This window comes from Notothenia rossii (genome assembly GCF_949606895.1).
Source record: "Notothenia rossii genome assembly, chromosome: 6".
Classification (NCBI taxonomy): domain Eukaryota; kingdom Metazoa; phylum Chordata; class Actinopteri; order Perciformes; family Nototheniidae; genus Notothenia; species Notothenia rossii.
This window is the reverse complement of record NC_136909.1, coordinates 73,625,197-73,641,561: the sequence shown is the minus strand read 5'-3', so window position 1 is coordinate 73,641,561 and position 16,365 is coordinate 73,625,197. Positions and strand designations below refer to the sequence as shown.

General features: G+C 42.5%; 2 protein-coding genes across 3 annotated transcripts in view; one reads left to right on the top strand and one right to left on the bottom strand.

Moving 5' to 3' along the window:
• Positions 1 to 16,365, top strand: part of LOC307043438 (uncharacterized protein) — a 134,691-nt gene that overhangs the window by 110,530 nt on the left and 7,796 nt on the right. Inside the window, exon 3 of one of the 2 annotated variants that reach the window (XM_079687892.1) lies at positions 16,103 to 16,146. The exons of the other annotated variant lie outside the window; for it this stretch is intronic. Coding sequence (XP_079544018.1) covers positions 16,103 to 16,146 — 44 coding nt within the window. The remainder of the gene's footprint in view (positions 1 to 16,102; positions 16,147 to 16,365) is intronic. 2 annotated transcript variants of the gene reach the window in all.
• sfrp5 (secreted frizzled-related protein 5) lies at positions 93 to 12,479 on the bottom strand. The gene is made up of 3 exons (XM_079689707.1): positions 11,443 to 12,479; positions 4,667 to 4,744; positions 93 to 1,683 (listed from the first exon to the last, which is right to left on the bottom strand). Exons 1-3 carry the CDS (start codon positions 11,999 to 12,001, stop codon positions 1,355 to 1,357), a joined length of 966 nt encoding a protein of 321 aa, XP_079545833.1. The 5' UTR covers positions 12,002 to 12,479; the 3' UTR covers positions 93 to 1,354.

Sequence of the window (16,365 nt, the reverse complement as noted above, 5' to 3'; positions counted from 1 at the left end):
TTTCTTGTGCAAACATTCTTTCAGGAAGTCAAAGAAACATGGATGAGCACATGGTTAAATCATAATGATAAAGAAATGAGGTCAAAGGAATATTCTTTATAAAAATTTCAAATATATTTTATTCATTTACTTTTTTTTTGTAAAACAAAGATGTATTTCAGTAACATAACTACTTACAGGTTAACTGATTAGAACATATTGTCATAGTTAAATGTTCATCTTTTATTGCTACGGCAACAGTGAATTCAGGTGCTATGTCTGTATGGATGATTCCTGTCTTCATACAATAGAAGTTTAACTGAAGAAAATTTAAAAAAGTACAAAACAAATAAACATTTAAAGAGTGATAGTGAAAAACAGTACCAGAGACTTATCAACCCAACAGTGTTGGTTCTGTCCAGAGTCTCTTTCTCTCTCTTTCTTTACCACTTGTTTTCAGGAAGATGTCTTCTCTACTTTAACCTCATCCTCTCTCCAATTGAAAAGCAAGAATATTCAAGTTTCCCTCTTTCAGGCCACATGAGCGTTGCTGTACAAAGTCAGTGGAAGCATCCTCCAGTCCGCCAGTCTTCCTCGCTCCATCTGTCTTCTTTCCCGGCAGGGATAAAAGAAAAAAAGCCCGATTTCTAATCATCTAGTATTCGTCGGAATTACCTACTTTTTACATTATTACAACACAGTTTAGCTGATCATCTATATGTCTCTGCTTTGATGTTATTCCTGGGAGCTTTGTGCCCAATTGCACAGCCCCCTTGTACTGTAGTGTATAATTTCTCTCTTTTTACACTGAAACAAACCCTGCCTTCCCACTGAACTCCCTTAGTCTATGCTTATTACATTATCGAACATGTTTTCCCTCCAATAGTTGCCTCAAATCTTTCGTTTTCCATTTTTTAATGCGGCTGTCTTGATTAAGTTGCTGTTGGATATCACACAAGTGATTCTGTCTTCTATATTGGAATAGGAAAGTAGCATTGTCAAGGAATATATTTATTGAATCACAGGGGATCTAAAATGTCTGTTGTTCCTTGGGAAATAAAATTACATCACCCAAATTATTATACAATCTGTGGTTACTTTGGTTTTTTTATGATGTGATTGGAGCTGCTGAGTGTGCAGCTTTTTTCCCTCTCCAACATTAACATGTCTGAATCATCTAAGCAGATCAGGACGATCCCCTTGACAACCTGATTCAAGTTAAAGCTGAGAAAATAAAAGCTTGGCTGCCCTACGACCTCTTGTAGGACTATTTGTCAGACTGTTAAGAGATTTTCCAGGGATTTGGGGGTCAGGAACGCAGAATTAGATTCTATGTGGGTGAAATGTGTGATTTTAGATTGTGCTGCAAGCCGCCTCACTGGAAGACAGTGTGATAGGTGGGACACTGATGGGACTTCATGTACTTGATGGCGAATTTGAGCTCCTTGCTTTTCTTGTCCCACTTGTGAATGGACATGAGCAGCAGTTGCTGGTCCACTTTGCGACCCATGATGAGGAAGTTGGTGCTCAGGCTGTCCAGCTGGGCGCACGGGCAGTTGGCTCCATTCTTGATGTACAGGGTCAGCTTCTTCAGGTCCTTTTTCCTTAGCACGCCCTGCTTCAACACTTTCTTCTTCTTCTGTGCTGCAATCAGCTTCCGGTCGCCCTTTTCCTTCTTCACCTCCTTGATTTTCATCTTGAGGGCTAAGGGAGAAGATATAGACATATTTAAACTCTTTATTTTATCCTATAAAACAGATATTTACACCTCAACACTGTTAATGTGTCACTCTGACTTAAACGTTAATTCCTACTGTGAGCAGCTGTGACATTTCTTCCTCCTGCGGACCGGCACTGAGTCCTGTGCTGCGCCAAAGAAGCAGCTATTTTACACCTCTCCTGAGTATCATAACTTAAACTCTCCAGCAGCATATAAAAAGTGCATCCTGTGTGTGTGTGTGTGTGTGTATGTGTGTGTGTGTGTGTGTGTGTGTGTGTGTGTGTGTGTGTGTGTGTGTGTGTGTGTGTGTGTGTGTGTGTGTGTGTGTGTGTGTCCAACTTGGGGAAAACTCATAAATGAAAAGGAAGACATGTTTTTCAAGTTACAACCTCCTTTTATGAAGCAAGTTCATGTCAAGTCTTGAGCCCTTGAGAGTAAGTCTTAAGTTACAAGTCTTCATTAAGTTAAGATGATAGTTTTTTACTTGATTTTACCATGTCAAAGATTCGGACCTGCATGTTTTTGCTTTCAAGACTTAAGGTAAATCTCTAGGAAGTTAGATTTGAATGAGGCAAGACTCTCTGCAATCAAGTTCAGGTCAAGAGTAAAGAAAAGTCTAAAGCTCTGCAAGGTTATCATCCTTTGTTGTCCATACTCGCTTGTCTCTATCATTTTCTATGTAACACTCACTCTGTAGTCAGTTTTTCTTTCTAATGCTCCTCTACTGAGAAATTGTGCTCACGGTCCTGTAGTTTTAAATCAAAAATATACAACACAGATCAACTCTGTTTTTACAATATGCAGAGTTTAAATACTGCATACTTCAGTGTATCAACTTAATGAAGTTCCAACTCCTATCTGCTGCTGTCTCATGTTTATAGACTTACCATTTGAAAGATTAAAATTGAACTGCCAAGCATGAAAGAGGAATTCTGTGGGTGAACATTTTGACAGGTGAAATTAATCATTTGCCGTGCAAAGGCACCGGGTCGGTATGAAGCATCGCTACAGTATGTACCCTACCCAAGCCTGCTGGAAGATCGCCATTTCGCTTCTTGCCTGCATAAACATCCCTCGGTACACTCTGTTACGTATACACAGTACAGGCGAAACGATAGCATGTTCAAAAAGGAATGTGTGTGTTGAGTTGCCTTTCAGCCGCATCCTAATTCACATCCAGCTCTTTCACTGAGGGCATGTGTTTGTTTGCGTGCCTCAGTGTGTGTATGTTTTTGTGAATGAATGCATTCATGTTCACATGTGTGTTCAGTAAAGATAGAAAAGATAAAATAATGTCACTCCCTGCTTCACTTTGAATGCCAACTCATAATAAGTATTAAGTGATGCAGCTGGCTCACTTTGCAACCTGGCCAGTATGCTAGTGACAAGCTGTGCGCACATATTTATACAAACATACCTTTTTTTAAAGTGAGCACATTTCTATAGAGGAAGAAGGAGTGAGAAGTGTTCTGTCATTTTGAGCAGACGCATGTTTTCCTGAAGCTAAGTTGAGCAACCTCCACTTCCAACCAGGTGTTGGTCTCATGTCCGTGCGCTGCCAGACTCACATCCCCCACCCTTTTCTTTCTTTTTAACGCTTGTCACTTGTACTGGTTTGCAGGATGGTACATCATGGAATGTGGAGGGATCAGATATCAAAAGTAGACTGTAATAAAACGCAGAGTATAAACTCCTCCCAAGGCGAACATTGTTCTTAAGATGAATAGGCAACAACATTCATAAGGCATGAGATCAAGCTGCAATCTGCTATCGCCCTATAGAATAACATTGTGGAGTCATTCTGGCCTTGATCTCCAGATCCATACGTCATGGCTATCTTGACTTCTCTACTCATCCTCATGCATTCACATACATTAATAGCCAATAAAATGTCTGTCTTTGGCTTGCTATCTGCTTTCACAACTATTTCATTTTAATCAACAGAAAGAATCTTATCCATGAAAAACACTCTCATGATGGAAGATTGAAATATCTAATCCAGAAATCAATCAGTATAAAATGTATCTGTGATTCGGTAGTCATGATAAATGATGTGGATGAGCCTGCAGTTTGTTTTGGCTGCAGCAATGAGCACACACATAAATGTAGTGGTTGGATGTGATTTGTTAGGCTTTGATTAATTTATAACTCAAAATGGGTCGAGTTGTGTCTATTAAGGTCATTTCATAGGTGTGGGTGAAACCTGAACTTTGTTTCTAAATACAAGTCTGGCCCAGTTTCATTTTAAATTACTCTACTCTCACTAATCTGTTCGGAAACATAAGCCATGTTCTTCAGTCTCCCAAGGTTATGAGTTTTTTCATCACCATTTCCAGTTCATCGCTCAGAATCTAATGACCAGAGAAATAAAAAGCAGTATATCATTAACTCTAAAGGCTGGGGAAGTGGTCCATGCAAGCAGAAATTCAGCCGCTGTGGAGTACGATGAGCCAAAATCCTCCAAGAGCAAAAATAATGGAATAATTATGTTCTGGCTTTGTGTGCTGGTCATTACTGTGGAGGAACTGGAATGCGAGAAAGTAGAAAGATAAAATGACGTTGAATGGACATCAGGGACTGGAATCTGTTATAACTCATGTGAAGAAGAGGGGTTATGATAGCAGAGGGAATAGTTCAAAATGAATGGGTGTTATGCACTCATTTTGACGGTTTTCTACTAACACCTGCAAACATATGGTGTATGTGGTTTAGCAGGAGAGACTGAAACATAAATATAAACACATAAATACTGGTGTTTAAGTAGATGTGTAATTTATTTAGCCAAAATCAACCTGTAGCTTACGTTCGGTACTTAAAGGAGAGAAAGTTGCAGTATAATTTACAATATACGCTCATTTTCAACATTCATTCAGTAGTTTCTGAAGTTTTTTTAATTACCCTATTCCTGTATTCTCTACTGTATGTGGCCACACAAGCAGCTTTCAGTCTTTAGTTGATGGCACTTACCAAAGTCACTGGCGCAGTAATGCTCCATGATGTTGTCTGCTTTCATCTCATTGTCACACGGCGGGCACACCTTTGACACTGAGGGGGACAGAGAAAGATTATGTTTCATTAGAAACTACACACATCTCATATAGTCATTTTAAGGCTAGATTAGCTAATACCTAAGGGCTGAGTTGAGGTCACTGCAAGTGAAACGAAAGCCGTGTCGGTATGAAATCGTTAAACCCTGAGCACTTTTGAGGCACTTACTTGCAGCCCCCCTCCTCATGTCAGAGGCTATTTGCTGCAGAGCGAATACACAGTCCAGCAAGCTGACTGATGTTTGCTCTGCAATTACACCGCACAAAATGTTTTTATTCTGGCCCTTGTATATTTTGGTGGTGCAGGCGTGGGCTTGGCTGTGCAGAAAGGTAAACGCTGCTGCTGCTGCTGCAGCCGCTGAACACGGTGAAAAGTGATTCAGTATACAGAGCCAGCTCCTAGGCCACACAGCAACCACACATTGTGAAACAGCAAGAGGAAACCAAAGCAACAACTTAAGTTTATTTTTATCTCGAAATGTATGGTCATGGCTGCTTTGCTCTAAAGCATGTTTAGCTTATCTAACTTTGATTTAGAACTTGATTGTTGTTATTGTGCTCTCATGCAACTTATGAGAGAAGTACAGGCCCTACATTAAGTATTTTAGTTTATTTACAGCAAAATCCTGTTTGTTTCTACAGCAGAAAATAGACAGAAAATTAAAATATGATAAATAATCCTGACATTTTTACCTAATCATATATTCCCACCAATGCCACGCAAGAACTTGCTTCCAAGCCAGTGGCGTAACAAGGTTGTGATTGGCCCCGGTGCAAATATTGTTATATTTTTTTTATTTCATGGGCCCCTGGCCGGCTCTGAGCCCCGGTGCATTGCACCGTCGATAGTTACGCCACTGATCCAAGCCCTTAATTTCTTCAATCTCAGACACACAAAACTCACATAAAATGCCTCAAACTGCCTTGCAATTTACTCCAAAGGCTTTTCAATAGAAACTATTATTATGAAAATTACTACATAACCTCCATGTAATCCTTGTAGGGCTGGTTGTTGCTATACACAGCTAATATCAGTCAACTTATCCACAAAACAGAGCCTTGAGCCAATCGAGAGAACACGCTATAATATTAGAAATGGCCAGGTAGAGAAGGATGTGGAGTAGAAATCTTCCCCTCACCACATGCATACACCTACAGGGCAGACAATTATCATAAGCAGGTTTTTTTTTGGAAAGTCTGCTTATAGGGGAGTTACATTTTTCTATTGCTCACTCACAGCAATATCCAAAATATGTTGAGATTTCTCCCCCCTTCCTGTTTTTTCCTGTGTGTCTCACACTTACAAACACACAGGATAATCCTAGCACAGTCCAGCAGCGACCCCTGGGTTAAAAGTCAGGGTTCAAAGGTTATCACCCCAGCCCAAACCCCAGCGTCTGGGCAGATAATGAGAGGGGTCATAGTTGAGCATGCTTCACTGCTCAGGGTCGTGGGGAGGTGAACCCCCTAACCACCACTGAGTTTATGGATGTGTGTAAGCGCTCGTATGGAGGGAGTTGAACCGTGTTCTTGTAGAGTATCTGCCAGTTTTTCCTTCTCTGAGGTTTCCCATGCATTCACAGGCGGGACCTACCTACAGGGTCAGACCTCTTAATTGTCTGGCGCTGACATGAAGACTGGGACAAGAGCACGGAAACACACGCACACACGCGTTTTGATAGATGCCAAAACTCTAGATTTGTCTGTTTTGAATGATTCCCTTTAAGCTGTTACTTCTTATTCAGACTCCACTGTAATTCATTCTGGTTTCACAGGGGTGGTATGTTGGCAGGAGGCCCAGTCGCGTGGATGCCAGAGCATGTGTCAGGAGAAAGCAGCCCTTCCATGAAACTTAGTTGAGCTTGGACAGAAAACCACCATTTGGATGCCGCTGAGAAATCAATTAAGCGACGACTGCCCTCGTCACGTTCTGCTCTCCGTCGAGGGAACCACCGTCATGTTCTAATGGGAATCACTGCTGCGTGGATTTCTTTTCCTGGACTAATTTCTACTCAGCAAATATTTTGACATTAGGTCATTCATGTATTTTGCCACCATCTCAAAGCAGTTTAGGAATTGTTGCGCCATGTGATTGAGAATCCGAGAAATATGCTCTTGCCTTGGTTGACTTTGGACGTGACTATGTCTGTGTGCTGCTTTTCGTCATGCTGCGTGCTGGGTTATAGACTTCATCGCCCAAGCTTAAATATTTCCATTCCCAGTGACGAGTGTTATAATATTGTCTCTCAGAGCTGATGTTCTAGAAGAGGTTGGGAGTGGATGATTTTGGGTAGGAGGAAAGGATGATGGGAGCAGTACGAGTAGGGAGGTGGTCTTTTGGAAAGCCTGCTGGTAATCTTCAAACAGCAAGCCAGAGTAGCAATGACGTACGGCAAGAGGCCAGTAATTTAAGTGCAAAACTTCACTTTCTCCATTTCAGTCTCCATCCACTGCTGTGTCTGTTTTTGTTCTCCTTGAATTGCATTCCACCTTAATATTTATTTTAAAAATATAACTTTTTCTTAATGTGAAAGTCATATATCAAATAATGACATACTTTTGGAATCGAAGGCCCCATAAACAGTGAACAGCTTTGACCTCCAAAAACAACACAAAACCATGATAATATAATAATGCTAATTTTCTTGTAATTAGTTAATAACATTTCCTGTAAATATCTGTTTTCAATGACCTAAAACGCAGCTGGGTGTGGACAAAAGGCCAACACACTGTTGAAAAGCTATGTCTGCAGAATTCAGGTGTGGACACAGTTTAAAGAGTAAAAACATCTTGACACACCATTTGTCATAACATGACATTTAACAATCCCTCTCATTCATCTCAAAGAGTCTCTATGAAATACCAATACTGTAAATCACATTTTTATTTTTGCAACATTTCCTATAGCGTAAAATATATTGTATAGCCTGTATATTAGTTATAGTAAGCTTCCTCTCAATTTGTCTCTGTCTCTTTCTCTCCAACATACACACACATATCTTCCCACCATACATGATCAGATCTAACAATATTGTCATCCGATCCCCTGCCGTGTATTCTGCCTCATCCCCTGCAGCCAGAGCATCACAGCCACTTTTATGGGAATAACGTTCCATTTAAAGTATGTGCGGGTCACTATCTCATGCCTCATTTGGGCCCTTTAAGTTACGAGCAGCAACACTTATGACATAAAACGGTACTGTGCCGGAGATGAAATGCAGCGTGTGATTTATGTCGGAGGTCCTAACATCTGTTTAAATGCGGCATGCAGACGGACAGAGGAGGACTTAAATATGGCCCACAGGCAGCCCCCGGGGCCTCTAAAACACAGCATGCTCCTTGCATCTGTAGGAATCCTATACAGAGGAGAAAATACATTCTCAAAAGGCCGAGGCAGTCTTCCATGCACAGAGCATTGGATCACATTTTCCTTTTCATATAGCAGCCAGGGCCACATGAGTAGCACCCATTGTGCTGCTGGGGACCTGACAGTGCTGCCTGTCTCCTTTAGCACGGTTGTAACTTACACTAGCCGCATCAATGAGTACGGCGAGGACAGACAATATCTTTCACACCATGCAATTTCAACGACTTTCACTGGACAACGTGCATATTGTCTTGAAGAGCAATTTTAGTTATGGAGTTTACCCTATGCACTTAAACCCGGTGCAGAATTCCCCCTTCGCCTATCACACCTGTTGATTTGCTGATGCTGTCAGAGGCTAAAGGCAGCATCATTAAATAAGGTGGAGTTGATGGGTGGCAATAACTGTGCTCTGCCTGACAGACTGAGATCAGTTGGCCTCTTTTCTCCCTGGATGTCTGTGCCCTCCTGTCAGCAGTCTGCCTGTCTTTGCTGCTATAATACCTACAGCCTTGTGTTTCACATAATCACACCCCATGGGCCCCTGTTACACAAACTCATGCCAAAAATCATATACAACCTGATCTCAGGTGGTGGTGTTCCTCTCAGTTTTGGCTATGACAGAAAGGTGGAAAGTGAATCTGACTATGTACTGTTAGTTTCCACAGGAGCCCTCGAACCGTGCTATATCATGTAATTGCAGAATAGCTCCGATAACATTAGGGCCTCCTGGAGAGGCAGAGCAGCATAAGAACACGTAACTCCTGTGATTGATCCAACTCCCAAAGATTCAACCGGATTAACACCTGTGTAAGGGGAATCAGCATGTCCATTAAGCATTTCCAGAAAACTCACTCTTAGAAACAATTCTTAGCTGTAATTCCTTTGTTATTATTGCTGGCTCTCTCTATCTCTGTCTGTGTGTGTGTCTGTCTGTGTGTGTGTCTGTGTGTGTGTCTCTGTGTGTGTGTGTGTGTGTGTGTGTGTGTGTGTGTGTGTGTGTGTGTGTGTGTGTGTGTGTGTGTGTGTGTGTGTGTGTGTGTGTGTGTGTGTGTGTGTGTGTGTGTGTGTGTGTGTGTGTGTGTGTGTGTGTGTGTGTGTGTGTGTGTGTGTGTGTGTGTGTGTGTGTGTGTGTGTGTGTGTGTGTGTGTGTGTGTGTGTGTGTGTGTGGTTTGTCCTCGGGATGGCCTCATCGGCACATCTGAGAATCTCTGTTTCTTAAAAAAAAATGTCAGTGAGCCTTTGGGCTAGAAGAGATATGGTTTCACTCTCAGTTACAAACACACTATAAAATGTATTTGTTAAACTACACTAATATTATCCTTTTGTATCTATTATTTAAACATTTAATTCAACATCTTTTTTATATATGAATAAAAATGCTTGACAGCAAAGAGCCCTTTCCATATTTGCAGTGATCTCGCACCATCTCTGTGTAATCTATACGCATCCGATCATTATTTGATTGGAAAGGATCGACAAACAGTTGCCTGTTTCAGGAGGTGACAGATGAAGTTTAAGCCGCCTCCTTCTCAGGGAGCATGTAAGAGAATGAGTTATGGCTCTGCAAAGCCAAAATGTCACATAGTTGATACTCCTCCTACAAAAACAGAACAGCCATTTTCCCTAATGGAGTAAGTCAGCCCTGCATGAATTCATGAGGGTCCAGATAAAACTTTTTACCAGAGTAGATAATTAGATATCGGCTTGCTCCAAACATACATGATAAAAAGCGAAGATAAGTTACCGAACGTATGATTTACTAGACTAAAATGATTTTCTGGGATTATTTGCTTTCATTTGTATCGCTTCAGAAAATCACTATAATGCATCAAGTTAAGGAAACTACTTTTACGATACAAAAATACAGGAAGATGTCAATCAAAGTAGATATAAAAGGTGATAAATGGTTAAAGGCAAGAAGTGAAATAATGAGAATAATAAACCGTTTTCCTTTGAGTCCTTATTGAAAGCAGAGAGGTAGACACTTTTTGAGCTGCAGGAAGCAGCTTTTCTCCTATTCTACCCTCTGTCTGCCTCTCCTTACTCTCCCGCTTCCCTCTCCTTTCACTTCTCTCCATTCTCCCTCTCAGGGACAATCAGACTTAAGCCATTCCCATTCTCTGCCTGCCTCTCTTGTCCTGTCATGTCCACTAATTAGTGGGAGCTCAGTAATTGGCCTTCTAGCTAATTGGCCTGCTGGCTGCCAGACCCAACAAAGGCCTAGCAGGCTGGGACACAGTGGGAACTGTCCCACTCCACTGTCTAAAGACTCTCATCAACTCCCTCTCTGCCTCTCAGCTCCGACTGCTTTTGTGAATAGGCTGCTTGAGTAGTGGTGGTTCATACACACACATGCACACACCCTTTTCTCTCTATTTCGTTCCCAGCTCACTATTGGCACATATGCAGGTTTTTTCTTGTTTCCTGTGAAATCTTTTATATTTTTCAATTTTTTTGTGAATCAAATCTTAGTATAGTAATGTCTCTTCTTATTTTTGTCTCATCTTGGTTTATCTTTTCTCATTTATTGACGCTCCGCAGACCAGCTTGTGAGTTGCATGTCTGCCAGCTTTGAAATAAGACATTCTCCATTCAATCAGTGGTTAGATTGATTGATTGGCTGTCGTTGGATGTCTGCTGATAAAGGTGTGTGTCTGTACGCATGTGAGTGTGTGTCACCTTTTCAGCTAAAGTGTGTTTAACATCACAGTCCATTCATCTTAACTCGGTGATCGATCTGGCTCTCGGAGTCTCTCAGTCTCGTGTCTCTCTCTCTGAGCCTGTCTGTGTCCGGCCTGAAGCGTATGCAGATGACAGAAGCCGGCCTCCACCGTCCACTTACTCAGAACTTTCCCCTGTAGCCTTTCGCTGCTCCGGTCTCCTCCCAGACTCTGCATAGTCTCTCACTGAAACTTTCATCTGTCATCCTTGTAGCGCAGTCAGCCTCACAGCCGTTTTCGGGCTCTCGCTATTTCTGACTCTGCAGGCTCCTAAATACTCATCTGTCTTAGAAATGTTGTCGGTCAGAATTCTGGAAGTTAAAATGCAGAGACTAACTGCAAGTCATGTTACAGCAGTAATTGAATACAATTGTTACATGTCTAACCCTTTTAAATCACTTGTTAATGTGTGTATTTATATTGTTTTCTTCAATCCACGTATCATACCTGATAAAAATCACAAGCTAACATTTTACCTGCTGTTAAAGCATTAATTTCACTTTCTGAAACTATTGAGGACTGTTGTGTGTGTAGATCATTCTTTGTGTGAGCATGCTTGAATGAGTGTGTGTGCGTTAGAGTTGGTGTATGTGTACATAGCTGCCCTACCTGGTGGCTGGGTGGCCTGGTTCCCAGTGAACTGCATGGGGATGCAGAGGTCGTTATCAATGGGGAACTTATCACAGGTCAGCATCTCCGGCCAGGGGAAGCCGTAGGTCTCCATCACCGGAGCACAGCTGTCCCTCACGGCCTCACACAGCGAGCGGCAGGGATAGATGGGTCTGTCCAGGCACACGGGTGCAAACAGCGAGCACAGGAACACCTGGGTGTCAGCATGGCACCGTTTGGCCAGGAGGGGCACCCAGCTGCCCGCCTGCTGCTTGACCTCTGGCATGGTCTCGTGGTCCAGGAGGTTGGGCAGCCTCATCTTCTTGTAGCCCACGTTGTGGCACAGGCGCAGGTCAGCTGGTATGTCCACACACTGGGGCTGCTTGGTGTAGAAGCGGCCATTGTGGAAGTTGTCCGACTGCCAGCTGTAATAGTCGTACTCGTCTGCGGCTGAGACGGTGAGGAGCAGGAGGAGGAGGGAGAGGAGCGACAGGCCCAGTGCCAAGCTGGAGAAGCCCTGGGTTAATGCCCACCTGGGGCTCTTTTGTCCATGTGCCATCTCTCTCTCAGCCCAAACCAACAATTGAAGAAGGTTGTATCCAAAGTCTCCAAAGCGAAGATAAAATGCAGAGCAGAGAGGAACAAGTGGGGCAGGCGTACAAGCTGTAATCCCTTTTTTTTGTCCTTAGTATGATCGCTGTGGATTGAAAACAAAGTGTTTAATTCCCTTCTTCCCTGGAGAGTCAGCCCTCTAAGCCTCCCTGAACACCTCTCTCTGTGTGTGTATGTGAGCCTCAGGTAGTGCAGTGGGGAGGCAGAAGTCAAGGAAGGGTGAGCACTCAAGTAGGACTGCTGGTTTTCTAACTTTCCCTGTTCACAATTTCTCACTGTCTCCTTTCCTCTCCCTCTCTTGGAACTGTCTCAGCCCTGCTCTGCTCTGCTCTCTGTCTATCAGTCTGTAGCTGTAATGAGGACTACCTTAGGTTTTAAGAGGCAGTGGTAGCTGCTCTCTGCGGCTGCCTGCCCCCTAGCAAGCTCCCAGACCACTCACCTTCCCACTGGCCTCCCCTGCACTCAGTCACAACAGCCTCATCCAATCACAGCCTTGGGGGAGGCTCTCCCCATAACACTCCTCCTACCCCTTGTTCTCAACAAAACCCCCCCTCTACAACAAGTTAACATGAGTGAGAGAGAAAGAGAATTTTAGTTGATTCATCCCTCTAATATGCACAAGATTCTTTGGTCAAAAACACACCCACCAACACTCATAGCAAACATTGTCAGCCTCTTACTCATTCTGTTTTTATTTATGAACGTTCTAGCTGTCTTACATTTACTCATCAGAGGTTCATTGAGCTGCACAATGCCCCACATAACAACTGATGTCTGCTTGCCATTCAAGCCTGCTCACTTAATTATTGCACAAAACAGTCTTGCGTAACGGTCTTCTGCTGGCATTAAAAGTGAAGAAACATACGTTCACACACACACGGTCACGCTCAAGTACAGATATAAGTGCAAGGAATCCAGGGGAAGAGAGGGAATAAAGTGGGTGGGAAAGTGTTCCATGGAGGTTACTTGGTGTGGGTTGTGTATCTACAGGTGGCTAGGTGGGCTACCCGCGCTATGGTAGTTATGCTAATGTGTATGTTAGCTGTGAATAGAGGCACGCTGTCTCTCTGTCTCTTTCTATCAGTGCCACTTACACTGTGAGGGCCTTGGCCTTGGCAGCAAATTCCCATTCAGATTCAAAGAGCAGGATGTGGGATCGCTGCCTCACATGGAGGGTGTTCTTGAATCTTGCATTTGATCTGGTCGCGCTTTAATGCTTTTGCTCATGTGAATAGTCTGTAAATGCAGGTTCATACAAATGATAGAAAAGTGTTTGTTTGCTGGTGCAAGCTGACATTTTATCATGATTTAGAAAGATTGTTAGGAGACAATCTGAATCATACAGCGGGTGGATACTGCTGACACTTGATATGAAGTAATTCATTCTTCAGATTTCTTGATTATTATTATCTGTATGTGGCAGTACAAACAAGGAGACCAGGAACGCGTGTGAGAGTGTGTTTTGCAAACAGTCAGAGGTGTACTTGGATGAGAGTCAGGGAGAGTATTGTTCTTCACCCGGAGCTTAGAAGATAAAATTCCAGAAACAGCAGTCAGTCTATAAAATCTAATTCAATAAGATGAAATCAAATAGATAAGAATGTGGTTCAATATCAGAAACATCAATAACACCCTCCACATTATCCAAGCACCCACATAGTTTATCTTGACCAGCCTTATTTCTAAATCCAGGGGATTGTGAATAAGGTTGCTGCAAACATTTTTTCCATGAGAATGGAGTTGAACATGTTTCAACCTTATCTTCCCGAGCTACAGCTCCGATCCCTGTTGACTCATTGGGGTATTGCAGACACCGTGGAGTGATTTTTCTGGGAATCGAAAAGCTGCCAGTAGAAAAAACAAGCTCAGTCTTCTCTTGGAGCAGCTCTCATAACTTGCAATGTGGACAGATGAGATGGCAGTGAGCTGAAGTCACGCCTAAAGTAGCGTCACCATTACTAAAAGCATCGTTGATGGCTTATAAGGAACTGTTTTGGTTTGATAAGTTTATAGCCAAAGCTAACGGACTACATTTCTTCTCTTCCATCACTCTGCTCCCGCTCTCATTCTGTGTTATGGATAGAAATCACCAAGCTCACCTTTGCACCACAGCTAATCAATATAACTAACAGCTAATAATCTGTGGACCTTACTCTTTCCGGAAGGTGTGGTGAGATTGTCTTGTGCACACCTCACTATCTGTGATTTATTTTGTATCCACATTAGTTCAGTGGTGACCTAATTTAGCACTGCTAGCGTTTCCTCTTGACACATGCACAGTGTACTGCCTTCAAGTTGCTAACAAAAGTGTCTCTCATGGTAATCAATCAACAATGGTTGTCAATCAACAATGGTTGTCCCCCCTTGTTCTCATTCCCCTTACTGGCCCCTGTGGCCACCGGCCAATCAATTCCACTCTCCAGTTTCCAGCCCTCTGATTGGTCAAGGGCTATAAGATTAGGTCCAGCCTGTATTGTTGGGCCTAAAGGTTTAGCATGGTTTGAAAAGAGTGTCTCAGCAATTGTGTGTGTGTCTGTGTGTATGTGTGTAGATTGTGCTGGGTACTGGTGGTTGTGAGTGTGTCAGGGAGATTCTAAAGAGGAAAGGCTGGAGGGTGTGGGTGAGGTGGCCAGACGCCCAAATATGCCCTCCAAGCAGAGTTTGAATTCCAAACCACACAAGAAGATGGAGTGGAGGATGTGAATGTCCGCATGTTGCTGGTCTTTCTGTGACAGAACTAGTTCACAAACTGCAGAAAGTACAGGAAATGTCTTCTTTTTAACTACCGGTAATATAATTCTAAATGTTTTACTTGCTGCTCAGAAATCTATTATTTTTACTCAAGTCAGAGTAAATAAAACTTAACAGTCACTGAATTGTTGCTTGGATCCATTGTATAGTACAAATACTTTTTAAAGAAATCCAATGTATTCAAAGATTAGCATGGAGTACACACATTTAAAACCCAAAGTAGAGGCATCTATGCAAAGAAATGTATCTCCATTGTCATCCAAGAAAATGTATACATCGTGAAGGAGGCTTTGTCTGTCCAGTAACAGGTTTTATCTATGCGTTAACCCCCCACCCCCTCACCACACACAGACTTCCCACACTTGCAAAGCAACAATAGGGATTACCTTGCGAACTGTCAAAACATGTGTGAAACACAGAGACCAGTGTCTCCCATACATACCTTATGTTTCTCTCACTCATTATTTGTCTTTTTCTCACAAAAACACACACATTGGTCCAACACTTATTGTTGCGAAACCAAGAGTTTTATTCAAGGCAAAGAGCATATTACTTTTTATTACCATCTTCAGTTACACATGAAGATTTGTATTGTCATGGTGAAGATTCTTAATTCAGTTAGAAACAGTCAATCCAACAGTGACCCAAGCAAAAACTATTAGTAAAAACTGTTACATTTAACAGTTTTAGTTCTCAAACTCAGCTGTATAATCTACAAAATCTGAAATTTAGTATGCAATCCATGAGCGATTACGGCTTGTTGGGTAATCTACTTCCCTTATCCTGATTGTTTGCAAACAATGTTAGCAGGGTCAGTCAGTCCACATCCTTCAGTGGATAAAAAGCCTGCATGTGCATACACAGAAACAAAACAAAAGTAATCAGCAGAGAGCTTTAGTTCTCAGAGAATGTCACAGACTTGCATACAAACTGGCTGCGTGTGTGCCACCAGGAAATATCAGGCTTATATGGTATGACGGATTTCTGCCTTAGTTCAGCTTGTTCACAGAGCCTTATGTACGGAATGACTTCGTCAGTTGGGACTATTGCACGTAGTTGTTGAAATGTGATGAAATAATGTTGGAAGACTTTAGCACCACACAGTCACATAGTGTTAAACCCGTAGATGCCTGTCACAGCGGTCAGTGGCGAAGAGATATGCTGACAAGTGTTTGCTCTCTCCTGTCTTTGACCTTCTTGTCTACAAATTAACTTTCACCTCAAGTATTTTTTTTTTGCCTGATACTTTGTTTCCCTGTGTCTCTTTCCATTCTCACTTCTGCTTCTCTTGTTCCAGCTTAGGATGCTTTTCCCTTGGACATCAGGGCCAACACACAGAAGGTACATTCATGCACACAATCAGACAATGTGACAATTTCTCCTCCCTCTGACACACACACACACACACACAAACACACGCACGCACACACACACACACACACACACAGACACACACACACACACACACACACACACACACACACACACACACACACACACACACACACACACACACACACACACACACACACACACACACACACACACACACACACACAC